The following is a 26,836-nucleotide window of genomic DNA, read 5'->3' as shown; positions in this document are numbered from 1 at the left end:
CCCAGACTACCCAGACTACCCAGACCACCCAGACCGAGGGGGTAACAACTGGTAAATTTCGTGTCAGCCGGATTACGGATTACCCCGGATTATCCCCAAATTACCTCCGGATTTCAACCAAAATAATCCTGGATTACCCCGGATTACCCCGGATTACCCCGGATTACCTCCCAATTTGCTGTCAGCCGGATTCCAGAAGTCGTTACCCCCTCGACCCAGACTACCCAGACTACCTAGACTACCCAGACTACCCAGACTACCCAGACTACCCAGACTACCCAGACTACCCAGACTACCAAGACTACCAAGACTACCCAGACTACCCAGACTACCCAGACTACCCAGACTACCAAGACTACCCAGACTACCCAGACTACCCAGACTACCCAGACTACCCAGACTACCCAGACTACCCAGACTACCCAGCGCGGCCTGCCACTGCTACCCCAGCCGAGCCCAACGCGGCCTAGCACGTGCCTCGCTCACGTATCGATCGTTTCGGAGAAGGCGGCCGCCTCGCCGCGACGACCGCGACCGCTGCCGCTCGGCCCAAGCCAGCCTCTCTTCCGCCTCGACCAAGAAGAGTGTCCCCAAGATGGATGGAGTCCGCGCTGGAAACCGGGTGGGGGTGCCGAGCCGCAGTGGAAGGCCTAAAACTAAGCCCGCCACCAAAAGCAGCCCGACGGAGACTCGAACCAGGGTTCTGGACCTCCACGGAGTAGACTTGACTTTGCAGCAGCCGAGTGGCGGCGAGTCTCGGCGGACGGCGAGAGGGTTTCATTATCACTGTGGACACGTTTCAACCAGGTTCAACCAGTGAACGTTTCCGTAGCCACGGCCCTAAAGCATCGGTTAGTGGAAAGCTGAACACGAGTTCGCCACCACCTAACGCCTCACTTTTTCACACACCACATTTTAGTGGTGCGTTTTTCGTGCAGGCTTCGGCCGACAGGGTTTATTTCATCCAACCTTCCAAGCCTACTACCTGGGTGAATCTAGACTAGCTTGAAGTAGCTACTACACTGGGCGTTTCGTCGTGCCGTGCCGCCAGCGAGGCGTCCCTATCCTTCTATGCTAGACCTAGACGAGCCTAGACGACTCATGCCACACTAATTGCAGGCTAGCCGTCCAGTACATTGCGCAATTGTCTCGCACTTGTTTCGGCCCGCTGTTGCATAAGCGAGTTCTTGGCGAAATGTTTGCCCGGCCTCATGCATGCCTTATGGCAGAGCGCTCAAATCAGCGACCATCACAGCCGTCAATTAGCGGAACGGCTTCTAATTTTTTTCCCGATCGGATCAGCGTCACCGCGTCTCACACACTGTAGCCTCGCCATTTTTGCGCCGAGAAGGTTCCTCTCCTTCCCACGTGGTTACGTGACGATCTTCCAGACCCCAATTAGTCCGGGTCGTTTACATTGTCGAAGACGTTATGTGTTGCGCTGGCCCGCGGCGGTGAGGGGTGCGTCACTGGTGTGTACTCGTGTGTACACTTTGGTCCGTCGCACTCAGTGTGCTAACAGGTTTTAGGGAAGTGAAAATCACTCAATTTCGTTACTAAATATAAGCCCCCGCAAAAGGAAGCATGTGGAATTGATGAGTTATTGGAAGGTGCACTCCTCACCTCCACCCATGTCCTCAAGTTGTGTACACCAGAAGTTGTTCGCCCCTCGCGCGGCGGCCGGTGTTCTTCCAGGCTCCGTTAAAAGGCCGAGCCCGTCCGAACGATCGAACGGAAGGCGCCGGCTGCACCGTCACGCAGTGGAATCCCTGCCGGACCAGCAGACTGATTCCGAGAGCCGTTTTCGTCGCTCTGTCTCTCTCGCACTCACGGCGCGTCCCGTGTAGGTGCGAGAGAGACAGAGCGACGAAAATGACTCTCGGAACTACAGGAGGAAAGCGACTGGAGGTTTCCCGCTCGCCCTGTAACGCACAGCGCTCCGCACAGCCAACGGGTGGAAATCTTTCATCTCGAATTAAAAATTAATTTGTCTGGTGTTTAGCAAAAATGAGCCGTATTAAATTAAGACGCGATCGCGTCGTCCGTTGTGTCACTGCTTTTAGCGCGGCTGCTGCTCTTCCCCTCCCCTCCCCCGCCCCCTTTTTTCGTCGCATCTCGCGTCGCTCTCATTTCGCGGGAATTCGATTCCGCCACTTTAAAGGCCCCATCACGGGCTCGCCGTCGTCATGCTTTATTCTTTGCTGCAGACTGAGAATCCGCCGCTCTGTCTCTCTCGCACACAAGGTGCGTCCCCTAAAGGTGTGAGAGAGACAGAGCGACGAAGACGACGCTCGGAATCAGTCCGCACTGCAGGCGAGAGGCCGGCCGGTGCAGGGGGCTCTGGCTGGAGAACCCTGCTGGACGCCAATGCGAGGGTGAGGGTGGCAGGCGGCTCGGCCGGAGGGCTGCTGGGAGGCGCGCATTTCGGAGATGCACCGTTACCTGTCTCGGCGGCCCGCGGCCCCTTCGGGTCCCTTCGGGCCTTGACCTTGGCGCGGCCCTGGCGCGGCCCTGGGCGCCCTTTACGTAACCCGGCCAGGACTGTCCGGGACGCGAGACCCGTTGCTGCCCTATTTGTGTGGCAAAGACGGATCGGTATGTGAGGGCCGCTAACGGTTGGCGCCGCGTTTGAAAATGCCGCGGAACCCGAAAGGCTTTCGGTCCACGACGCGGGGTTCGGGTTTGGTGGGAGAGGAGATCCAAGTTTTGCCTCATCGCCACAGAAGTGGCCTCTGAGACAAGTTGCCTCCACCAAGGCCACTTACTTCGGCCCTGAGACCAGTGCTGCGGAGTCAGAACACGAAGTGCTGCCGTCACAACACCGCAACCCCGTCACACCCACACCCCCGGCGTGCACACGTGCGCGCTCGACATCCTGCTTAGATCCAACCTCTCACACGCACGCCTGTCGGGGGATGTCAAACTGCGCGACTTATGTCTCTCTCTCTCTCTCTCTCTCTCTCTCTCTCTCTCTCTCTCTCTCTCTCTCTCTCTCTCTCTCTCTCTCTCTCTCTCTCTCTCTCTCTCTCTCTCTCTCTCTCTCTCTCTCTCTCTCTCCTCTCTCTCTCTCCTCTCTCTCTCTCTCTCTCTCTCTCTCTCCCTCTCTCTCTCTCTCTCTCTCTCTCTCTCTCTCTCTCTCTCTCTCTCTCTCTCTCTCTCTCTCTCTCTCCCTCCCTCCCTCTCTATGCACGCGGCCACGCGCTGGGTGCGACGAGAGAGACGCGCCGGCCAATCCAGGCCCAATAAATCACTTCCAGCAGGAGCGGCGCGATTCCGGAGTGCGTCTACGAGCTGTCTCTCTCGCACACGTGCGGCGCGCGCCACAAGCGTGAGAGAGACAGGGCGGCTCGTCGGCCCATCCGGGAGCGAGCGCTGCAGGGTGATCTACTGCCTCGGATTCCCCTTTCTTCAGCGCACGCGACAACGCCACCTCGCACGCCGACCGACGATCGACTTGGAATCTCGATATCTCGACCGATCTCGATCCGCTCGATTTCTCATCGTTTCTTCGGATTTTATTTTCCGGCGTGCTGGTTGAAGGTCGCGGTGGTTGGCGTTCGGCGTTTTCGGCCCCCGCTCTATTACCGGCCGGCAGCGCGTCACGCACGTCGGCACGTCGCGGTGTGAACCGCAAATTCCGCCAAATTGTGAAGTCTGACGACCCGACCCGGCATCGCCCGACATCGCCGCCGCGGACCCACGAACCCATGACAAACCCACGCGCGAGGTGCACGCAGAGGACACAGCGAGTCGTCAAAAGGTCGCAAACGCAACATGGATCCCCCCTTGGCACCTTGATAAGACAGCCGCCTGAACGGCAGGCACACTGCAAACCTAACTGTCTACTAAGTACACACTTACAAATGCATGCTTGCAAGTACACACTTACAAACGCATGCTTGGCCAAGTACACACTTACAAATGCATGCTTGCAAGTACACACTTACAAACGCAATGCTTGACGCCTGGAGATATACGGCGTCAAGCATGCGTTTGTAAGTGTGTACTTGCAAGCATGCATTTGTAAGTGTGAACTCAGTAGACAGTTAGGTTTGCAGAGCAAAAGAGCGACACTTCGCTGCCTCCTTCTCGGCAGACCGGCCCCGGATCCGCGCGACTGGGTGTAGGATGGGCCACCCGCTTGAACCATACGTCGCGACGCGAATTGTTCTGGATGCGGATGTGTCGGAACGGGCAGGGCGTGCCAGGGCGCGGCAGGGCAGGGCGCTGCCAGTCATCCAGACAATTTGACGGAATCGACATGCGGATGCGGGCGTCAAGTCGCTTGCGTCCGGCGGGCCGGCGGGCGCGCGGTCCGCGGCCACGCCCTGCACGTCCTTATCTTTATGTGTGTGCCCGGCGGCGGCATGTGGCGTGGCGGCGGCGTGCGCCCGGCGCCGTCAAGGATGCGAGCGGCACGGAGTAACGGGCGCATTCCGCGCTCCAGGATAGGGCCCGGATCTGGAGCCTGGAGTCTCCAGGACGTCCGCCGCGCCGTCCACGCCGGCCAGCCCCACAGTGGGCCAGAAGACCGGTGGAGGCGGCCAAAACCCTAGACGCGTTTTGAGCTCCAGAGTCGCTATGCAGGACTCAAACCGACCGTGTGACCCCACCAATGGATTGCTCTTCGAACGAGGAATCCATTGGTGGGGTCACACGGTCGGTTTGAGTCCTGCATAGCGACTCTGGAGCTCAAAACGCGTCTAGGGTTTTGGCCGCCTCCACCGGTCTTCTGGTCCACTGTGAGCCCGCCGGCCGGCCAGCCAGCCAGCCTGTCGAACCTTCTCCAGGAGCTCCAGGCTCCAACATGCGCCCGCGACTCAAGGCCTGGAGAAGCTTCCGAAACGCCTAGTCCGCGGCCTTGGGCGGCCTTGGGACCCCGACGTGGATCGCGCCGTGCTGACGAAGAAGCGCGGTCGCGAGGCGCCAGACTTTGTTGCTACGCGTCGGGATGATCAATGTGCGCGAGTTCAGGCGGTTCATACGGCCAAACGAGCCGCCGAGCCGTTTTCGCCCGGAGCGACGCCCGAAATAGACCCCGCGGGCAGCCACTGGTAATAGTCATCGTTCCGATTACTGGCAGGCGGGCGTCGCGTAGGATCGCCGGCTGGGCGTTTCAGGCTCCACGTGCTTCATTCAGAAGGGTGCTTTGTTCACCGCTCTGTCTCTCTCGCACCGGCCGCACCGCCCCACAGTGGGCCAGAAGACCGGTGGAGGCGGCCAAAACTCTAGACGCGTTTTGAGCTTCAGATTCGCTAAACAGGCCTCGAACCGAACGTGTGACCCCATCAATGGATTCCTCGTTCGGAGAGCAATCCATTGGTGGGGTCACACGTTCGGTTCGAGGCCTGTTTAGCGACTCTGTAGCTCAAAACGCGTCTGGAGTTTTGGCCGCCTCCACTGGTTCTCTGGCCCACTGTGCGCCCCCTCGAGCGCGAGAGAGACAGAGCGTCGCGGGCATCGCGAACGTGGTATTGATTCGAGCTTCGCCACCCCGCCTCGCCGCTCCACTCACGTCCTTCCGTCTGGCCAAATCGCCGAACGGAGAACGGACGCGACGTCCGAACCGACGTCCTGGTTGCCGCCTTGCCGCGGCCGCCTCGGTGCGCCCGCAGCCTCCGCACGGTCGGCACGGCCTCGAGGGAGCTGTACCGAGCACTACGCCGTCCGCGGGTTCAACCGCCGGCGGCGGCGGCGCCGTGTGTCTTTTGTTTTGGGCGGGCTAGTCACGCCTTCATCTGCCGATCGCCAAGTGTTGGTCGTGGGGCACTGCAGCGCCGCGCCGGACCCTCCAGGCCCAGGCCCGGGCTTCCGGAAGTAGTTACGCCGGTCCGTACGGCCGGTGCGTACACGCCGCGCCGCGACCGGAAGTTCAAGGCCGCGAGGCTGCCTGGCTCGGCCCGGCCCGGCCCGGCCTGGCTCGCCGGGGCCCACAGTGCAGCGGGCCTGCCTGCCTGCCTGCCTGGCCGCCTGCCTGCCGAACTAGAAACTAGACACAGGACCGCACCAGGCATGCGGCGGCGCGGCGGCGCGGCAGCCGTTCCCCTTCCGCGGACGTGGACGACGCGGACGTCGCGGCCAGAACGCATTACACTTGCAGCGGCAGCGCGGAAAGTTCGAGAGAGAAAGAAAACTTTTGGGAACAATCAACGCGAGTTCAACAACTTACTCCATAGAGCAGGAGCAGATGCGATCTGGGAAGTCACTAGCGGTGATGGGACCCAGAACGTTCTTTACTCACTGGGGATCAATCTCGCGGGAAGCTTGAATTTCGACTTCTTTTCTACCATATATCTACCATTTAAACGGAGGTTATGACTCGCCACGAATTTATTGGCATTCGTGCCTCACAGGAACATGGATTCATTGAAAATTTTAGGACTTCATCTCGTGAAACAAATAAAAGCTATGCAGTTCGAGGTTATGGACGTTTGTGTACTGCTTGTTGCCTACCCAGCAGGCGCTATCGCTGGGGATCCTACTTTCATTAAGGCCAAAGTTTCATGAGGCAATCTTAACACTCTGCAGCAACTTCTATGCGTGCTTCGATGCGCACAAATGCCTTCTAGGCATCTTTGCAACATTTAACTTCTTTCAGCATTAAACGCCATGCCTTACAAAAAAGGGAGCATTTGAACGTTCCCGCTCATTTGATCCCCAGTGAACCTTCATTTGTCTCGATGTGCTCCTGCTCTATTCGCTCGGCCACATGGCGCGGCGCAACCAAGTCTCTCTCTTCTTTTTCGGCACAGCGCGCTTTGCGTGGTGGCTCGCGTCTCGGCGTCATAGGGACGCTGATCCGACCAGCAAACCCAGAGGGCGTCGTAGGGCACTTGGTGACGTCATCGCGCTCTCATTGGACGGTTCGGCGGAGCGAGCGCTGTGATTGGTAGTTTCAGCCAAAGCCTCTCGAGTTGCGGCCGTCGATTCTCTCCAAGTACAGCCATCGGTTGAACGGACGGCGGCGGTTCGCGTTGTGCGTAGCAGCAAAAACAGTCTCTGCGGCCGCGATTTAAATAATCATAAACACGTAAAGTCGTTTCCCATCCGCCACGGTCCGGCCCGTAAAAATAGAAAAATCCCCTGCTTTGTCTGCGACAGTAAAGTCGAGAATAAAAAGATTGGCGAAAAAAGTGTTTGCGCGTGCGGGCGATGGGTAGATGGATGGATGGATGGATGGATGGATGGATGGATGGATGGATGGATGGATAGCAAATCGATCAGGCGCGTGGTGTCACCAGTGTAGTGTAAGGGCCGGACTCGGGACTCCAAGGCAGACGCCGTCATGCTGGCTTTATTGCACGGAGTAGAGTGCATCTTCTTGCATAACTGCGCACTGCGTCCGACGGTCCGTCTTGACCACGTGCACGGCGCCCGTCATCATGTGCTGAAGCGCCCTTTTCAGATTCAGATTCGGCGTCGTCGATCTGACGAACCTTCAGATTCAGATTCGCGGCGCGGGATGGGCCGCTGGATGGGCCGGGGCAGCTGGCCTGGCAGGAAGTCCTTCCCCCGCCCCGCCCCTCCCCTCCCCGCACACTCGCTCAAAGCATTATTCCAATTTCCTCGGCGCAGCGCGGCGCAGCCCTTTCAAAGTGCCGTCGGAGCGCCCCCAGAGACGCCGCCCCACCCCGCCCCGCCCCACCACGCCCCACCGCGCCCCACCGCGCCCCACCACGCCCCAGGCCAGGGGCGCTCCAGAGGGGCACATGTTGAGGCTGGACCGAAGAGCGAGAGGGTGGCGAGGAGGCCTCGGTGTCGCGGTGGGCGACCGCTGCCGAGAGGCTCTTCAGCAGACTGATTCCGAGAGTCGTTCTCGTCGCTCTGTCTCTCTCGCACTCATGAGGCGCACCGCGTAGGCGCGAGAGAGACCGAGCGACGAAAACGACTCTCGGAATCAGTCTGCAGGTCCAGCCGCTCCAGCTCTAGGCTCCAGGCGGAAGGGTCCTGGACGCGACATGTCCCACCGACCGTAGCCAAACTCGCTCAAGGTCCGGCCGGTGGCTTCGGGGAGACTTCAGTGCGTCAACGACGCAAAACGAACAAAAAATAAACTAAAACAAGAGACTAGCAACAAGGCGCCGCGTCGCTGGGACCGATACGTCGCGGTTGCTGACCCTTATTGTGCTTTCGTCGCCCTGTCTCTCTCGCACCCCTGGGGGTCCTGCGGAACGGCCCGAGAGTGCAATAGAGACAGAGCGGCCAAAGCCGTTTTCGCAATCGGCCTGCTACAGTCAGTCCAGTTCGAACGCGACGCGGTGTGGGGAGCCGGGAAATCTCTATCTCTGTCTGCAGTGGGCGGGCCGCCCCCCGATCAGTCGCCACCGCGAAGAAGCGCGCCAGTTCTGGGGACGTAAATCACTTTTCTCACTTCAAATCTCAAAAAAAAAATTAGTGAAGGAACACTGAGATTAGTGGTAAGTTTGCTTGCCGCTCCAGTGGCGCCCCGTCTTGAACGCCAACATTTGGTGCATGGCGGCGGGCGCCAAATTTTGGCATTCAAGATGGAGCGCCAGCGGCAAGCAATAACTTACCAGGAATTGTGGTGGAGCTCACGCGGTCGTTCCAATTTTAATTTTTTGTGAGAGTAGCATTTGCAACGCGGGCCACACCATTAGAGCAGCCCGGGCGGCCCGGAAGCGGCGGCGGAGCGGCGGACATGGATTGGGCCCGGCACTCGCACTGCACACCAAGCACTGCGTCGTCCTTGGACCGCCATCGGACCGCCATCGGCTCCATGACAAAGCACACGTCGGACGCCGCGCGCTGAGCGCCACAGGTGCTCCTGGAGGGCTTCGAACACGCCTAGGCCTAGCACACCGCGCCCCGGGCGGGGCAGGCCGCCAGCGCGCCACTGTTTTGACTAGGCCGCGCGGTCGATCAGGGACTGGCGGGGCGGGGCGGAGCGGGGCGGGGCGGGGCGGGGCGGGGCGGGGCGGGGCGGGGCGGGGGCGGGGCGGGGCGGGGCGGGGCGGGGCGGGGCGGGGCGGGGCGGGGCGGGGCGGGGCGGGGCGGGGCGGGGCGGGGCTCTCAACAGGTGCGGACTGGCCGTGCTGGCCGTGCTGGCCATGACGGCTGGACAAAAGGGCTGGAGGGCCGGTGGCAGAGTGGCGCCGTATCGACGCCGTCCTCGCCCTTCTCGCCCTCCTGGACCTGCGACACGATCCGAACCGCGTCCGCCAGGAAGCACACCACGCCGCATCACAGCGGCCGCACCGCACGCCAAGAGACGGCTGCAGACGTAACTTGATTACCCGTGAGTCACACAGACACAGTGTAGTCGCGGCGGGTAACTGTTGATTGCGGTTGCACCTCGGCGACGAAGAAGGCCCGCTGCTTGGAGGCGGCCAGGGCGCCGCCGACGGGGCACCGCGTCACGGGGACGCCGCGGTGACGTCACGGGGAGGACGATCACCTTGCCGGGAAAGGCCGACGCCAATCATAACCGCTGCTCTGCTCGGCTCTGCTTTTCCTTTTAACCAACGCCCCTCGCATCTCATCGATCTCATCGCACGTCAGCGGCGCAGTGGCCCCCGGGAAAGTCTCGACGACTCAGAGGCCGGCCGACCGGCTGACGCGTTGCCGGCGAGCTTCAAGACCGCCGTTCGGCACCCTGCAACCCTAAAAGCGACCGTGGCCGAGGCGAGCCGAGGGCGCAGCGACACAAAGCTTTGAATCTGCGGTCCAGGGTTCGACTACTACACTCTTTATTTTGGTGTCATTGTTGAGCAGCTCGCCTCGTGACCGAGACTCGCGTCAAACGTGCACCTGCTGTGCAAAGCCTGCCGCGTAGAGTGGATTGGCACGCTTGTGCGAGGTGCAAGCTATGTTACATATAGCAGTAGCAGAATTTTGGCTGTCTCATCAATTGTTTTGGTGTGGTTGCTGGACTACGTGACTTGGCATACGCTCCAGAGGTCGAACTTCGAATAGATCTTTCTAAACGCGATGTCCGAGACCGCCCCCTCTGCAACTACGAGCAGTGCGTGAGAGTGACCGTGCCTCCTTTTCGCACTTGACCCCGCCACGCCGCGCCACGCCCCGCCACGCCGCGCCACGCCCCGCCACGCCTCTCTCGTTTCGCGAGCACGTTTCAGTTACACAACAACGCCCCAGCCTTAATTTTCTTCGGCACACATACCGACACAGGGCCGGCCGGGGCAAACGCTCAAAAGTAAACTGGGTCCTCCAGTGGGGCGGCGTTATTTTAAGAAACGCCGCACAGTGGGCCAGACGACCGGTGGAGGCGGCCAAAACTCTAGACGCGTTTTGAGCTCCAGAGTCGCTGAACAGGCCTCGAAACGAACGTGTGACCCCACCAATGGATTCCTCGTTCGGAGAGCAATCCATTGGTGGGGTCACACGGTCGGTTCGAGTCCCATTTAGCGACTCTGGTCTGGAGCTCAAAACGCGTCTAGAATTTTGGCCGCCAGCGCCGGTTTCTGGCCCGCGCCGCGACGTTCTTGGCGTCACCGACTACCGACTCCCGGGGTGTCGCAAGTCACCAGGCCGACGTCACCGATGCTTTCGCAAGGACGCCGATGACGGGATCGGAGGGCCTGCGTCTGCGTCGTCGGCCTGCTCTGGTTCAGGGTCGGGGGAAGTCCAGGGAACTCCCCCTGCTGCGTGGACTGCGTCAGGCATGGCCCAAATCGCGCTGCAGCTTGCTGGACGGGTTAGCTGCTGGCTGCGGGCTGGCTGGCTGGCTGCCCGTCTGACCGGCCGGCGCGGCTGGAGCCGCCAGAGCCGCCTGCTGGAGGCATGCTGGAGCCATGCTGGAGGCATGCTGGAGGCAACGGAGAACCCGGCGGCGCGCGACGCGGCGTGTGACGTCAGCACGGCCGGCACGGCACGCGCGGCGACGCACTTGCGTGACGTCACGGGTGCGGCCACCACCGCGGCCACCGCGGCCGCCACGCGGGTCGCAGAACAAGACGAACAAGACCAAGGAGGACGAGGCGGCGATCATCGAAATACGCCGCTTCGGCCGCGCGGTTTTTCTAATTGATCGACCAGAAAATAGAGGAACGTCCAAATTGGTCGTCGCTGAGTTACCCAACGTTGGACGCGGAAGGCGGCGCTACCAGAACAGTCCACGATGCTCGCATCTCGCATCGAACCGCGTGTTTTTCAAACTCGTGAGAAATCCGAGGCAGAGAGGGAAAAATTGGGATGGTCATTTCCATACCCAGGTTGTATAACCCAGACTGTCCGAGTGGTCTATGTAATCTCTCCGCGGTGATGGCCGACGGCGGCGTGACGGCGTGACGCGGACCAGCCTCGACAACGCCTTATCGCTTCGCGCGCGGAGCGTCTCGAGAGGACCTAGGGTAAGGTGCCCAGTGATGGCCACTTTTAGCGCACAGATGCGTCTTTCACCCGTGTACGAAGTCTTTTAATCGTCGTACCGTTTTGAACATTTTCAGGAGCATGCAAGAAGGATAGAGTGAAGGTTCTTCACTTTGAAAAGGAGCAAAATTAAACTTCGTCTTTGCGAAAAGAGTGACCAAAATATCAGTGCAGTTTGCCCAGTGATGGCCACCCTTTGCTTGGTGATGGCCTGTGCCCTGCATGGTGATGGCTACTCTACGTTTTGAGCGGGGAGTAGCCCAGTGCTTCCGTTTTTGACAGAAATCAGTTAGAAACAAAGTAAAAATTCCAAATCTGCGAAAGAAACGCTGTGATTACTGGTTTGATCTCAGCTCTACAAAATGAACAAAACATGTCAACGCAGCATTCGTTGCGCTGAGCCCGTGCGGCCGCCCACGACAGTAACTAGACGAAATTTTTGCGGTGTCGTGTTGCTAATAGGTGAGGGTACAATACCCCAGAAGCTCAACTGTTTAACTTCTCTCGCCTGGATGAGAAGTCAGTGCAAAGTCTAAAGTGGCCATCACTGGTACCATGGCCATCACTGGGCACCTTACCCTATCCTCTCGAACGGATTAAAACACCTCGAAGCCATGATTGATTCGAGCGACGCCGCTCGACTTGTCGTCGCCGTCCTCGCTTCGCGCGCTCCGCGCTTTTCGCCAGGAAACGAGAAATGAAGAAGATTAATTACGAGGACTTGGACTGCGGAATGAGGCGGAATAACGGAGTGACGCAGAACGCGTGCATTCAAATCAAACGCAGCAGGAAGAGCGGCGCGGCTTACAGTGGACTGGCGTGTGGGTATAATGTTGCACTAAGGCGGCGTGCTGCAGGCAATGCAGGCAATGCAGGCACTCCGAACAAAGGAGGAACTCGAAGATGGAACGCCACCAAACTCGGTTTGTTTGTGGCCGCGCCGCCCGCGCCGCCCGCGCGCCCAAGTCAACATCGCCGGGGCTCTGCCTTGGGATAGGTCAAGCTAGGGCGACCGGTGGAGGCTGCGGACGCTGCGGAGCGGGGGGGGGGGGAGGGGGTCCTCTCGTCGGGCCTCTGCGTCGGGCCGTCGGGGCCCCGGGGATCTCCCCCGTTTCCCCGTGCGTCGGGCGTATCGCGGTACGGCGGTTCCCGGTTCGGCGTGGGTAGCCTGGGCAGCCTGGGCGAGCCCCAGGGCGCAGCCACGCCTGCTTATCCTGACTCACGCACCTGCTGCGGTCAGTTGCTCCAATTTGGGGAAAACTGATTTCACCGAGGAGCGCCCAAGAAAGGACGGACACGGTGTCTTTGCATAGTATGCGCAGCTGTGCTGCTGTACGTAAGCTTAATCAGAGGTGCTGCGCAAATATAAACAAAGTTTAAAAAATTAATTAATTCAGTGTATAAACAAATACGACCTTCAAACGGTACACATACTGAACACCCTCTGACGCCACAGACTAATCAGCGACAGAGACACAATACAAGCTGAAACGTCACCCAGGTTGCAGCACTTCGGTCGCCCCGCTGATAATCCAGTGGACGGCCCGTCGAGCTGCCTCGCTGTCATATCATGGAGGCCACACAACACTAGCCAATCGCCACAACAATGACCACAACACCCGTCACAACACTCGTCACAACACTTGCCACAACACTCGTCACAACACTCGTCACAGCATCCACTCGGCCGTCCCGGCGGGCCCGAAAGCCAGACGATCACTTGTGGTCCAGGCATTAATCGCAATCGCAATCGCCTGGCAGAGCGCCTTCGAGGTAGGCCGCACGCCGCGCGCCCGCGCGATGCGGCTGCCTGCCCGCCGGGCTGCTCGAGCTGGCCATACCGCACAGGAGGCGTTTTGAGCTCCGGAGCAGCTAAATGGGACTCAAACCGAACGTGTGACCCCACTAATGGATTGTTCTCCGAACGAGGAATCCACAGATGCGGTCACGCGCTCGGTCCGAGTCCTATTTAGCGTCTATGGAGCTCAAAACGCGTCTAGAGTTTTGACCGCCTCCACTGGTCTTCTGGCCCACTGTGTGCCGTGGTGGTCGTCATGGCCGCGCCCGGCGTGCTGCAGCAGCGCGTGGACCGCACCTGCGTCAGAGGCGGCCGGCGGCCGGCAGGTAGCTCCCCGACAAAGAGTCGGTCATCAAGGGCGCCCCGCCGGGGAACGCCCAGGGAACGCCCAGGGAATGGGCTGGTGGCGGCCGCGCCGTGCGTCAAACCGCGCCGTGCCGCCCCGTGCCGCCTCCGCCGCGTCCCTGGGTTTCCACTAGGAGGCCGTGACTAACCCCGTGACCACCCCGTTCGCGCCACTGTGGGTCGGTGCCAGCCGGCGCCGGCGGCGTTTCCACGGAGCGCGGAGGCTTTCTGGAACGCGGCGAGGATGGGCTGCTGGGCGTCGTCCGCCGCCGCCGAGGCCGCCGCGCCCCCCGCGGCAGGGATTTCCCCGCCTTCGCCCTCGCCGGGCCGGCCGTGGAGATTGCCGTCCTGAGGGACAGCCCTGGACCTGGACCGCTCGGCGTGGCCTGGCGTGTCCGAACCGAGCCCCGCCGCGGCGTGGCGTCGCGTGGCGTCGCGTGGCGTCGCGTGGCGGTGCGCTGAGGCGTCGGGGGGCCGGCCTGGGGCTTCCCGACGAGGAAAATGCGACCGCGACGCCTCATTACAGCGTCGGGAATAACGCTTCGCTCTCCTCAAATACCAGAACAAACCCGCACACACACACACAAACACACACACGCAAACACACACACTCGCACGCGCGCACTACACGCGTACGGCACCGCACCGTTTCTCGGTAGTCCCGCGTGGCTTATCCGCGGCGTGACGTCCGCGTGCGGCGTGCGGCGCGGCGTGCGTGTAGTGGTGTAGTGCGTGGCGCACGTCGGTGACGCGCGGTGCACTGCCAGTGAGTCACCACGTACTATCAGCGGCGCGTTGCTGCGCGTTGCGGTGAAAACGCCGTGAATGAACGCTTTATGAATGGACGCGAATGAGCGGTTAGGAAATTGTTTGCACAACTGCAGCATCGGCACGTACGCCACGTCGCCTCCTCGGCGGTTGGCGAGGTTCATTCACAGCGAGTGCCTACACTGTGGCGCTGCACTCGGTGTAGGCAGTGCAGGCGCAAATGAGGCGGGTGTCGACGACACTTCCGAGATGAATCACCTTCCGATGGCGTCTAGGCTGGCTTTGGACGCGGGCGGGCCGGGCCGAGTCCCACAGACGCGTGACGGGCTGGGGCGCCCCTGCTTATAGGTAGCAATTTCGCCTCGCCGCTCTGTCTCTGTCGCTCTCCTCTCGTGGCTCCCTCCATAAGGGTGAGAGAGAGAGAGAGAGAGAGAGAGAGAGAGAGAGAGAGAGAGAGAGAGAGAGAGAGAGAGAGAGAGAGAGAGAGAGAGAGAGACAGACAGACAGACAGACAGACAGACAGACAGACAGACAGACAGCGACAAACCGCTCTTCTGACTCGCTCGGGTCGCAGCATGGGTGGGATTCGCTGGTGCCTCTAGGACCTCAGCCCCTGCACTGTGAAAGCCGGTGGGCTGCCTTCGGCGAGCTGGTGGTGCATGCTGGCGAATGACACGGTTGCCTCTGTCACGGCGAACGTGTTTTTGCACTGCCTCTGCAGGCTGATTCCGAGCACTGCTTTCGTCGCTCTGTCTCTCTCGCACTCATGGGACGTCCCGTATAGGTGCGAGAGAGACGGAGGCATCGCGGCGGATTCGCCACGTTGGCGACGTTCGCGACCCTCGGGTCAGGCGCATTGACTCGCCCTTGTTGTCCGCGTTCCACGGTGTTCCACGTGCGTCTCGGCTCTCGACTCTCGACCCCGAGGTCCCAGTCCCGGCCGCGTGAACCTGGCCCTGGCCGGATCCCCGATTGCTGGGACAGTCCGAGGACACGCCATCTGGAAAGTCGACTGTACCAAGTGGTCCAGGATTGAGGTGTTGATGCTACCGGTTCAACGGCCGGTCGCGGCGCCCTGTGTGCTGCGCGCCCGCACTGTGTGGACCTGCACTCGGCCATCCAGCGCCTCCATGCGGCCTGTCCTCGCGTTTCCAAGTCCTCAAATACAGTGCCGTAGAGTGAAGCTTATTTTCATTTGTCTCAATTACTTGTTTAGGGGCGAACGGCTTGAAATTTAAAGAGAGCCAAGTGTGCCCCTGCCAGTGCATGGGGCGCGAGGGCGCGTGAGCGAGGGGCGGCCGCGTGTTACGGATTGCCTGCCCTGCCCTTGCCAGGCTCCAGGCTCCAGGCCTGCCAGTCGATATGACGACGGGGCGGCCTGGCCGCTGCCGCCGCTGCGCTCCGCCATGAGGCCTGCGCCGCGCGACGCTTCGCCCGCCGCCTCTGCAGCAGCACCAGCAGCACGCGGTGCGACGCGGTGCGACGCGGTGCGGGAGGTGCGGGACGGCGCCAAGGGTCATCCCCGAAGCCGCGCCGTGATTGGCCAGCGAACGGTGGGGGTTTCCCGGCGCGGCCAATGGGAGGCCGCCTCGACGGGCAGCCCTGTGACGCACGAGGCCCAGGTTGGCGGGAAATCTGCCTGCATCGGAACTCGCCCGGCCGGGCAGCCGGGCCGCTGGCGCGCGCCTCGGCAAGTTCAAGTCTGGAGCCAGGCGCTGGGGCAGGGGCCCGGCCGGCGGAGCGGTGAGCGGGGCGGGGCGCGGGGCCGCGGGGAGGGGGCGGGAGGCGCGGACCAGCGTGCGCGCAGCGGGAGGGGCGCGCGCGGGGCCCGGCGGGGGGAGGCGGGGGCAGCACCGGAGCGCCACCTCTTGGAACCTATTTAAGCAGTTGACACAGGGCCCACGGCGTCTGTTTCCGTGCAACTGCCACCGAGACACTTCGGGATCGGGTGGACTCCTTTCGACGGCTTCCTCGACAGACGGATTAGAAATTCTCATTTGTCCTCCTCGATCAAGAGGTGGAGATAGATTTGAAGTCATTCAGTGGTCGCGTTCAGGAAGCTCCCGTCCCATCCGAAGTTCGTAAAGTTCGTCCGAAGAGACCGCTAATCCCATTTATTCGCGCTGGAGTTCTCGGCCTTTGGACTGTACAACTACACCCACAACCCCCGTCCCCTCCGACTACCCCTGTTCAACATGAAGACTCCCGAGTCCAACAACATGGGCGTGCACGCCGCCAAGAAGAACCGCGAGATGTTCGCCATCAAGAAGTCCTACAGCATCGAGGTGAGTGCAGTGCGAGTGCAAAGTGCAGTGCGAAGCAGCGAAGCCCGCCAGTCCGCCCCCCTGGATTACCGTGGACTGCGGCCACCAGTGCAGCGCCTAGTGCAATAGGCGAAAGTGTTGCAGCAGGTTGCATTTGTCGTGCCGTGCCTTGCCCTGCCGTGCTGTGCCGTGTCGTGTCGTGTCGTGCCGTGTCGTGCCGTGCCGTGTCGTGCCGTGCCGTGTCGTGCCGTGCCTTGCCCTGCCGTGCCGTGCCGTGTCGTGCCGTGCCGTGTCGTGCCGTGCCGTGCCGTGTCGTACTCGTCGTAGTGAAAGCGACGATTGTTAACCTCGCGTTGACAAACAGACAAACAGCTACTCCCGCCCAACGGCAAATGTAATCGAGGTGCCCTTCTCCTCCGAGCCCCTCATGACGAAAGTGTCGTCTCGTCTTAGCGACTTTGCGTCTCGACTACGGCCGCGACCCACCCCGCCCCACCCCGCCTCGCCATGCCATGCCGCGCCACGCCCCGCCCCGCCACGCCCTTGTGCGTTTGTTGTTTGTCTGTCCCTTTCCCCCTCGCGGTCTTCGCCTTCTCGCCTTGGGGCCCCGCCAGCCCCGCCACGCAACCGGTGAAGTTCGAAATTGGCGCGCGTTGCATCGCCGACGATGCGCTAGGGCCTCCCTCCAGCCCTGGGCGGCGGGGTCACGCACACGCACTCAGGGATGCATGTGTGCGTGGGCGTGTGTGTGTGTGTGTGTGTGTGTGTGTGTGCACCGTCAGCACGCGGACTTCGCTGCCCGCCGACCGCTCCCCTCCCCTTCGGCCCCTTCGGCCGCCCCAGCGCGGGGGTAGGTACGACAGTCGTTTGTCAGAGGCGCGACACGCGTGAAGTGGCGACACGACTCGGCCATAACGCCGTAAGCCTCCAGTTCGTGACGCGGGCGTTGAAAACTCGCGCGGGGGTGGAGGCGCGGGAAACGGGGGGGGGGGGGGCTGGATGACTGGGTACGAACGCGGAAAGAGGCAAAGAGGCGGCGGGCGTAATGGTATTGGTGATGAGACACACGCGTCGTTTGTGGTGCGTGCTGATGGTGTTGGGGGGGGGGGCATAGTACAGCGTGGTGCACTGCAGCGCCACTGCCGCGAGGTGGCGTGGGGTGGGAGACAGGACGGAGCGCCCCCACAGCGAGCAGGGCCTCCAGGACTTTGGGCAGGAAACGGCGCCCGAGTCGGGGCAAAAGCCCTACCGACCGAGAGCCCGGCCGCGATGCCGCGACGGTGGCGGGGTGGAAGGGGAGGGTGAGGGCCGTCCGGAAAGGCGCTAAGCGATTTCACGGCCCGAGTGACCGCCACAATGAAGCTGTGCGGGGCGGCGGGGTGGCGGGGTGGCGGGGTGCGGGGGCGCCTGTTGCTCCCTGCAGCTCGGCGCGCTGGGCGGCCCAGCTCCGGATGCAGGTCGAGCTCGTCGGCAAGCACGCGTCGGCTTCACCCTCATCATCGGCGCGGTGTTTGCAGGGAAGCCGCGGCCCGGTACAACACCGCGCGCGGCGTGTACACTGTACACTGTGCGCGCCCCGGCGGCCCCGCGGCCCGGCGGGGGCTGGGTGGCTGGGCTTTGTGCAGGCGCAGGAAATGAGGCCTGGCGCTGACAGCCCCGGTGTGGACTCACAGTGTGGGGGGCGGTCCGGGGCGGTCGGGGGCGGTCGGGGGCGGTCGGGGGTGGGGCGATATCGGCGATGTTTTAATGATGAAGTGGCCGGCCGGACCGCGTGGTGTGGAGACTCCCAGTGGAAATGGGGCAGCGAAAGCGGAAGAGGAATGGCTTCGGCCACCGCGTGGCGCACGGCGTGGCACGCCATGGCACGCCACGGCAAGCCACACCACGCCACGCCACGGCTCACGGCGCGCAAGGCCAGCAAGGTCGTCAGCGAGTGGCCGAGCCGAGCGTGGCGCCGCCGAGCTGCGGCTACGGGCAGCCCCCGGGACGTCGGCAACCCTTCGGCCACCTCGCCTCGCTGCTCGGCTCGGCTTGGCGGCGCTCTAAAAGCGTGCTAATGGGCTGCTACCGCACCACCGCGCCGTGCCACGCCGTGCCATGCCGTGCCGCCACTGGAGTCTGGAGTGGTCTGTGCGCGGCGCGGCCAGTTCTGGAGCGCATGCGTTTGATAGGTTGAAGGCCGCTGGAAAATTAGCAGTCCCGCGGAGGTGATGATACAGGAATGTAGCAGCCGCTTCAAGGGCGACGAGACCACACGGCAAGTGCGGGCGGAGCGCGGCGCGTCGTCGCCTGGCGGGCTGGCGGGCACGCCCCTGCGCCGCGCAACGCGCAACGCCTTGCAGGACCCGCCACGCGCAGCGCGCCACGCCCTCGGCCACTGATCTCCGCCACTGCGAAACCCCGACGCCCCCGAAGCGCCCGATTAAAAAGGGATTAACGACAATGACGAAGCCTCGGTTTAACGACGCCGTTCTCTCTGTTCCAGAACGGCTACCCCTCCAGGCGCCGCTCCCTGGTGGACGACGCGCGCTTCGAGTCGCTGGTCGTCCGCCAGACCAAGCAGAGCGTGCTCGAGGAGGCTCGCCAACGCTGCAACGGTAAGGGCCCTGCGCCACTTGTAGGTTCATTGGTTCTAGAGTCTAGTTATCTGAGTTGCGGTAGAGCCGTTCGAGGCTGGGTAGAAGGTAGAGCCCAGAGGCAGTGTGTGTTCCAGTAGTAGTTTTCCATAGAGTGTAGTAACAGCTGTTTGACGTAGTGCTCCAGTAGTTGACGTGCATGGCTTGGCTGCTTCCACAGACTGCAGTGGCGCCGACACCCCGTGCGACTATTGCTACTCACTCACCACACAAATCGGCTCCGACGGCGAGGAGGTCGAAGACTGCTCCCGCTCCATCGAGAGCCTTCACGACGGCGACGCCGACACCGGTGAGTTGCATGCCGCTAGTTTACGATTTTCTGTTTTTATTTTGTTGTGCCGTTCTCGCCCGCGCCGCTGTAGCGGTGGCCGCGTCCGCGGAGAGGATCTACAAGTGCGCGCCGGAGGCACGGCGCCAAGACTCCCGCGCGGCGCCGCGGCGCGCCGCACCGCGACCTCGCACAACTTAAATAGCCGTTTGGGTGCGACGGCGCGGCGCGCGCGGCGTGGCCGTGCACGGCCTCGGGGAAAGGGGGGTGCCGCGTCGGCCGCGCCGCGCCTATCGCCAGCGAGATCGCGCTCGCGTTTGCCATTGCGGCTGGCCGATTGGCCGGTCGGCAGGGGCGCGAGCCGCGAGGGCAGCGCCAGGCAGCGCGTCACGCCGCGGCCGTGACGTCACAGTCCGGCAAGCCTGGAGTTCCTTCCCCCGAGGCGACGCGCGCACTGCTGGCGAGCACTGGCGAGGACGGCGCACTTCTTTTCATTTTTGTTTTGTTTTGCTGCTTGCTCGATGTAGTGTAGACCTAGTTTTGCTTACTTTTGCGTTTTTCTTTTGTTCGCCTGGCCTGTGTAGACGCCCAGCAGCAGACGGAGCTCTCAGACAGTGACGACGAGCCCGCACCCCTCAGCGATGACGATGAGAACGGTAAGTGCCGATTTGGGGCAGTCCGATGATCGCCGCGCCGCGCCGCGCGACCACGGCGTCGGTGCCGGTCGCCATTCGCGCCGTCCACGCACAAGGCCCCGGGCTGCGTCCAGGGCGGCCGTCGACTGGCCGCCTGCGCGCACGCAGCCCGCTATGGTCATGAGGAGGATTACTGCCTTCCTCGCCTTGTGGTGCGACACGGTTCCCACGCCTGTTTTTGTTTCTCTTGCTCTCGTGCTGTTGTTGTTCGCTGTTCCTTCCTTCCTTCCGGTGCTTCGCTGCTTCGCGGAATGGCCAATGAGGTCGATGCCTCGTTTGCAGTCAATGACGACCGGCGCGGCGCGGTGGCCTAGTGCTGCTCCTTCCGGGCGCCTCGCGCCGCGCCGCGCACCGCCGGCAGCAGCAACAGCAGCCTGCCGCGCAAAAAGGTGGCCGTCGTGGCGTGGCGGTTTCCTCCCCGGGGCGTGGGGCGTCGTCGGCCACCACGGCCTTTGCGACGTGCCGAGCGGAGTCAAGAGGGAGGGGGTGGGGTCGCGGGGGCTGCCGGCCGCGGGGCCGCCATTGTGGGGTGACTTTGAAAAGTTAGGGCGGCCCACTTGTGGCGCGCAGGGCGTGGGGCGCAGGGCGGCCCCGCCCGGGTCGGCGTATTGTTCTCGCGGCGGTTAAGGGTCGCAGAGGCTCTAGCCGCTAGCCGCCCCGACGACGGCCCGGGCCCGGCCGCCCTAACCACTTCCTTCCTGCGCTCTCTGACTTTGGCCGCCCAGCCCTGCGCGGCGCCACGGCCACGGCAGCCACGGTCTGGAAGCCTCGAAGAAGCAAAGTTGGCGTTTCTTCATTTTCGGCTGGATTTTCTCGACGAGCGATAATAAAGCGTAAAGCAGCCCCCTCGCTGCGGCCTCGGCGAGGCAACGCGGCAGGCGGCGGCCGCCACCCCATCCGGAGCGGCGGGCGGCAGGGCGGCAGGGGTGGCTTCTAATTGGCTGTCTGATGGCTGCCTCCGGAAATGAGACGCGAAAACGACGTTAATGTCGGTATCGGGCCCGGGGGCGGTGGGACGGGGGCCTGGGACCAGGTCCTGTAGCGTGTAGCAGGTCGGCGGCGGTCGGCGGCGCGGTGCGTGGCGTGGCGCGTGGCCGGCACAAGCACCTCCTGCACTTGTCGCCTCTGGACAAACCGGTTGCCGTGCGAAACGGAGGCTGCGCCAGCCCAGCCGGCCAGCCGGCCAGTCAGGCAGCCAGGCAGCCGCGCCACGCCCGTGCGCGCATCGCCGCATCGCCGCATCGCGGAAGCGCGGACGACGGGGAGGGACGGCGGGGTCTCAGGGCCGCGACGCGAGCCGCGGAGCCGCCGCGACGAAATGAGTACCAAGATCAAGGCACCTCCACGTCACGCCACGGGCAGGCCGCCTGGCGCGGCGTGCCTCGGCGTGCCACGGCCTGCAGTCGTGGAAGTAGTCATAGTCCTGTTGGCGTAAATCAAGGTCGGGCGGGGCGTGGCGGCGCGTGGCGGCGCGTGGCGGGGCGGCCATCTGACAGGTCCGGTCACGTAGGCCCCACGCTGCAGTGCGGGCTCCGGACGGCTCCGGACGCATTGCCGGTCTGCGCCGGACGTGGAGCGGAGTCTGGAGTCAGTCGCCACCTGGCCGGGCTGCCGCGCTGACACCTTGCGGACACCTCGCGGACACCGTGCGCTGACACCTTGCACCATGCTTCTCTGTGCAGACGCCGGCCTGACCGAGGAGGAGGTGTTCCTGGCCAACGCCGCCGCCGAGAACAAGGAGGCCGAGACGGCGGTGCAGAGGGCCGGCCTGGTGCTGCGTCTGCGTGAGAGCGGCGGCTCTCTGTCGCGCATCCTCAAGACCGTGGAGGTGAGTACCGGAGTGGCTGGCTAGCTGCTGCATCCTGCTTCCTTCCTGGCTGGCTGGCTGGGGCTCGTGTTCCGAGTGCCGGCCGCACGGCGCCGCACGCGATGTCCGTCCTAACCCGCGTGCTCTCTGCTTCAGAACCTGAAGGGAACGGTCGTGCAGCTCGAGTCGCGGCCTTCCAAGACGCCCGGCTGCCAGCTGGACATCCTGGTCACGCTGGACATGGCCCGCTCCTCGCTGCTGCAGCTGCTGCGCTCGCTCCGCCAGTCCGGCGCTCTCGCCGGCGTCACCCTCCTCAGCGAGAACAAGGTGGACGCCAAGGAGGCGTGGTTCCCGCGACACGCGCGCGACCTGGACAACTGCAACCACCTGATGACCAAGTACGAGCCCGAGCTGGACATGAACCACCCCGGCTTCGCCGACAAGGCGTACCGCGAGCGCCGCAAGCAGATCGCCAACATCGCCTTCAGCTACAAGTACGGCGACCCCATCCCGCACATCGACTACAACGACGACGAGATCTCCACCTGGACCTCCGTGTTCAAGACCGTCGTGGACCTGCTGCCCAAGCACGCGTGCGCCGAGTACAACCGCGTGTTCCAGCTTCTGCAGGACGAGGGCATCTTCCGCGAGGGCGCCATTCCCCAGCTCAAGGACATGTCCGACTTCCTGCAGCGCCACACCGGCTTCACGCTGCGGCCCGCCGCCGGCCTGCTGACCGCCCGCGACTTCCTCGCGTCGCTCGCCTTCCGCGTCTTCCAGAGCACGCAGTACGTGCGCCACCCCACGTCGCCCTTCCACACGCCCGAGCCGTAAGTACCTCTCTCTCGTCTTTTCATTTTGCTGCAATCCGCACGCTCGATTCCCGCCCCCTCTCCCCTCGCCCCTTGCCCCGCCCCGCCCAGGTCGCGGTGCGGGTAATTGAATAAGGCGATCAGAGAGTGATGCCTCCCCGCCCGGACGGCCGGGGACGGCAGCGCCCCCTGTCGAGGGACTTCCCTCCCCTCCCCCTCGTCCCCCTCGTCCCCCTCGTCCCCCTCGCGCGGGCAATTGAGTTATGCCCGTATTGGCGCGCCTGATGACGAGGTGATGGCACGGCCCGCTGTTAAATTGAAACATAGAGCCACTCCCTCCTCGCGACGCCCGCGACCTCCCCCGGCATAAGCCGATTTCATTCCGGCAAAGAGCGCTCGCAGATCACTTCTCAATTTTAAAAGTGGAGTTTCTCGACGCGGTGTTTGAACCTCGCCTCTCGCCTCTGCCCACAGGGACTGCATCCACGAGCTGCTCGGACACATGCCTCTGCTGGCCGACCCCAGCTTCGCCCAGTTCTCCCAGGAGATCGGCCTGGCCTCGCTGGGCGCCTCCGACGCCGAGATCGAGAAGCTGTCCACAGTGTACTGGTTCACGGTGGAGTTCGGGCTCTGCAAGGAGGGTGGCGTGGTCAAGGCCTACGGCGCCGGGCTGCTGTCCGCGTACGGCGAGCTCCTGCACGCCGTGTCGGACAAGCCCGAGCGCCGGCCCTTCGAGCCCGCCAGCACCGCGCTGCAGCCCTACCAGGACCAGGAGTACCAGCCCATCTACTACGTGGCGGAGAGCTTCGAGGACGCCAAGGAGAAGTTCCGCAAGTGGGTGGCCGGCATGAGCCGACCGTACGAGGTGCGCTTCAACCCACACACGCAGTGCGTCGAGGTCCTGGACAGCGTCGCGGGCCTGGAGAACCTCATGTCCCAGCTGCACCTCGAGATGATGCACCTGCAGAACGCCGTCAACAAGATCAAGGCCGGCTTCTAGGCGCGCGGCCGGGGCCCTCTCAGTTACCACCAAAACCACCATCACCAACCAACCCCTTCATCTCACTCATTGTTTTATTTATCGCTTTGTATTATTTTATTCTAATTATTAGGTTTCGTGTCTCTAACGAGTCCTTCTGGCTCTGGGCGGCCGCCGGGCAGGCCGGTGTCGGGGTCCCCGATGCCGTGCTCTGCATTGCACTCGCCCGGAGGCCGCCAAGGCCACCAAGGCTGCGAAGCTCAGCGAAGCTCTGCGAAGCTGCTAGAAAGGCCCACTAGCTTCTGCCGGCTCTGCTATCGAATGCACTGTAGTACCCAGTAGTGCCTCCCTCCCCTCCCAAGAATGTGTTCTGCGCAGCGGTTGACAATGACAGGGGTGTAACCACCCCCTCCTATTTAAATTACAGATTCTTCGTAAATCTCTTGACAGTATTAAACAAAATTGTGTACATAGAATGCGGTATGTACATACCCTAGAGCTAGAAGCCTTGTTTTTGTGTGTATGTTTTTTTTTATTTTTTGTTGTGACCAGAGGGGAGGTAGTTCCATCGCCTCTCTGGTCACATCCATCGATTCCTATTAGAGAGTAATGCGTTTGACTGTAAATTGTGTTTTAAGTTAAGCTCTTTGTGATTTGCGTGCGTGTGTGCGCGTGAGCGTGTGTGTGTGCGAGGATGCGTGCGTGTGTGTGTGAGTGTGTGTGCGGTTTGGCGCAAAAGTGACCTGTGCGAGCCCAACAGGAGTGATGTATTTCGTAGTAAATTAATTTATCATTTCTTCCTATTGTAAAAAGTTTCGCGGTGTGTCGCCCATCGAGATTGTAAAACTAGTTTTGGTGTGTTCCCCGATTGTGACATATTATATTAAGTGAGTGTGTCCATAGTCCTTTACAGTGTCTGCCTCGGAGTGCCGGTGTCACTCTGTCTGTCTCTGCACGTCTACACCCTCTGTATCGTCTCTCTCTACAACATTGTGATAAGACATTGTAACGTGGATGTACCAGTCCAGCAAAAAAAGAATAAATGGGCACGATCTATGAGAAAAACCGTCAATCTTTTCGCACCTGACCCGCTCCGCTCCCAGCGACACACGATAACGGGCGAAACTGGAAAAGGATAACTCGGATTTGCATTCGTATTATGCACGTATAATCTCGCATATTCATGAAAAGGATCAACTAACGCGGCGACAATAACTGCCTCCTCGTGCGGATCGTGTGGACCGTGTGGACCCCGCCCCTGGCGAGCGGTCTGAGAAAACCAAAGAGAAGAAACGAGTCATCAACGAGTCGCGCGCGCACACACACACTTACACACACACACACACACGCGCGCGTGCGCGCGCAGACACACACACACACAGACACACAGACATACATACACACACACACACACAGAGAGAGAGATATACACACACGACACACCTGCACGTTGTCGTCATACCGCGCGTCTTCAAAGTCCCATTATCGATGGAGATTGTCTTACTTTGTTCTGGACTGCAGCCCCGCCGCGACGGCTTCGGGCGAGACGGCCCCACCTCCACGCGTCCACGCCTCCCACTGGCCACGCTCGGCACCACGCTCGGCACCACGCTCGACGTCATGTCCATGGGGCGGTCCGGCACCCCTGCCGGCAACGGGGTGCTTGAACACGCTTCCGAACCTCATAATCTGACCGCGGAGTCCGACGTCCACGATGTACTCCCGATTTGTGGTACCCGATGCGACCGCCTGGTGTTGGTACTTGGCGCGCCACACTCGTTGCTCTCCCCCGACACAAAGGAGAGGCGCATCGTGGTGGCGGCATCCCGGCCGGCGCGACGCTACGCGCGTTTCGCGATACCGCAGGTGTGCCTCGCTCGCCGCCACCGCAGCACGCGATGAAGGCTGTGGGGCTCTAATTGATTTTCGCTGTCCGCGCATGACGGCTACGTTTCCTATCCATCGTGACGGCGCACAAGCCCGGCCGCAGCCGCAGCCCGGCCGGCCGGCCGGCCACCCCGCGAACGCCAATACTGCCACCGGCGCCACCGCCGCCGCCGCGAGCACGGTGTCAGTAGAGCCAAGAGCAGGCGGCATGTGTGTGCGCGCGCGCTCCCCTCTGTGTGTGTGTTCGCCGCGGCCACCGCGTGCGAGAGTCGGCATTATGGTATGCATAATCCGGACTGCACTGTTTCGCGCGCAAACAGGATGACCTTGAAACGACGCTCAAATTCTTATTACAGCCTTACCGGCGTGGCCTGCACATTTATTGCACATTGAGTCACGACACGACGGCACGCCGAGGCACGCCGCACGGAGCGAATATCTCCGTCTCTGCTTCTCTTTCTGTCTCTCTCGGTCACTGGGCTCTCTCGGCTCGAAAAATGAGAATGTTTAACGAGAGTTCCGGCGAACACTAATTCCAGATTCCAGGCCTGGCGGCGGCACCTCGGCCGGAGTCCTTCGCTGGCGGGCGCCGTGGCGATGAATCCGAGCCGGGAAGCGAAGGCCCCCTCCCCCTCCCCCTCCTCCTCTCCCCGCTTGGAGTGGATAAATCAAATAGTAGCATCCCGGATGTCCAGCAGACGAGGTTCCAATTTTTCGCGTCGCCGGAGCGCGTTTTAGCCGCGGAATACCCCAACTGCGTTTTCGTCCACGATGATGCCCATGACGGGCGGCAGCCGGATGTCGCGGCGTCGCGGCCAAGCGCTTTCGCCACGCGGGCTGGCGGTGAGGACTGCGGACGCTGCGGACGCGTCACCGCGTCGCCACTGCGTTTCTGCCGAATTCGACCGCCGCCGACGACCACGCCGCCAGCATCGCTCTGTCTCTCTTGCATCCATAGGGGACGCCCACTGAGTGCGAGAGAGACAGAGCGACGAAAACGACTCTCGGAATCGGTCTGCCTGCGCTGTCTGTTTCTCTCGACGTCTCGATGCGCAGCGCCGTCGCGTGGCGGAGCCGCGGAGCGCCTGTCGGGCGCACCGCCCCGTCGAACCGCCGTGCGCGCGGGTTGCCTACCCTCGGTTGGTTAGGCGCTCTCGGCTCCACGCTCCACCTCGCCGCTCCGGACCGACCACGCGCCGCACAGTGGGCCAGAAGACCGGTGGAGGCG

At 62.3% G+C, this 26,836-nt stretch overlaps 1 protein-coding gene across 2 annotated transcripts; it reads left to right on the top strand.

The window, feature by feature from the left end:
- The first annotated feature begins 16,156 nt into the window (after positions 1–16,156).
- Positions 16,157–24,786, top strand: LOC117653756 (tyrosine 3-monooxygenase). Of its 2 annotated transcripts, XM_034399634.1 has the most exons (7): positions 16,157–16,545; positions 19,010–19,121; positions 19,321–19,449; positions 20,013–20,084; positions 21,806–21,951; positions 22,087–22,760; positions 23,217–24,786. In XM_034399634.1, the coding sequence occupies exons 1-7, from the start codon at positions 16,456–16,458 to the stop codon at positions 23,740–23,742; spliced, it is 1,749 nt and encodes a 582-aa protein (XP_034255525.1). In that variant the 5' UTR covers positions 16,157–16,455; the 3' UTR covers positions 23,743–24,786. The 2 variants fall into 2 exon arrangements, with proteins under 2 accessions (XP_034255525.1, XP_034255526.1); XM_034399635.1 differs by lacking the exons at positions 19,321–19,449; positions 20,013–20,084.
- Positions 24,787–26,836: the final 2,050 nt, after the last annotated feature.

This window comes from Thrips palmi, unplaced genomic scaffold (assembly GCF_012932325.1).
Source record: "Thrips palmi isolate BJ-2018 unplaced genomic scaffold, TpBJ-2018v1 HiC_scaffold_8, whole genome shotgun sequence".
In the NCBI taxonomy this organism is placed as follows: Eukaryota; Metazoa; Arthropoda; class Insecta; order Thysanoptera; family Thripidae; genus Thrips; species Thrips palmi.
This window is presented reverse-complemented; position numbering and strand designations above follow the sequence as displayed.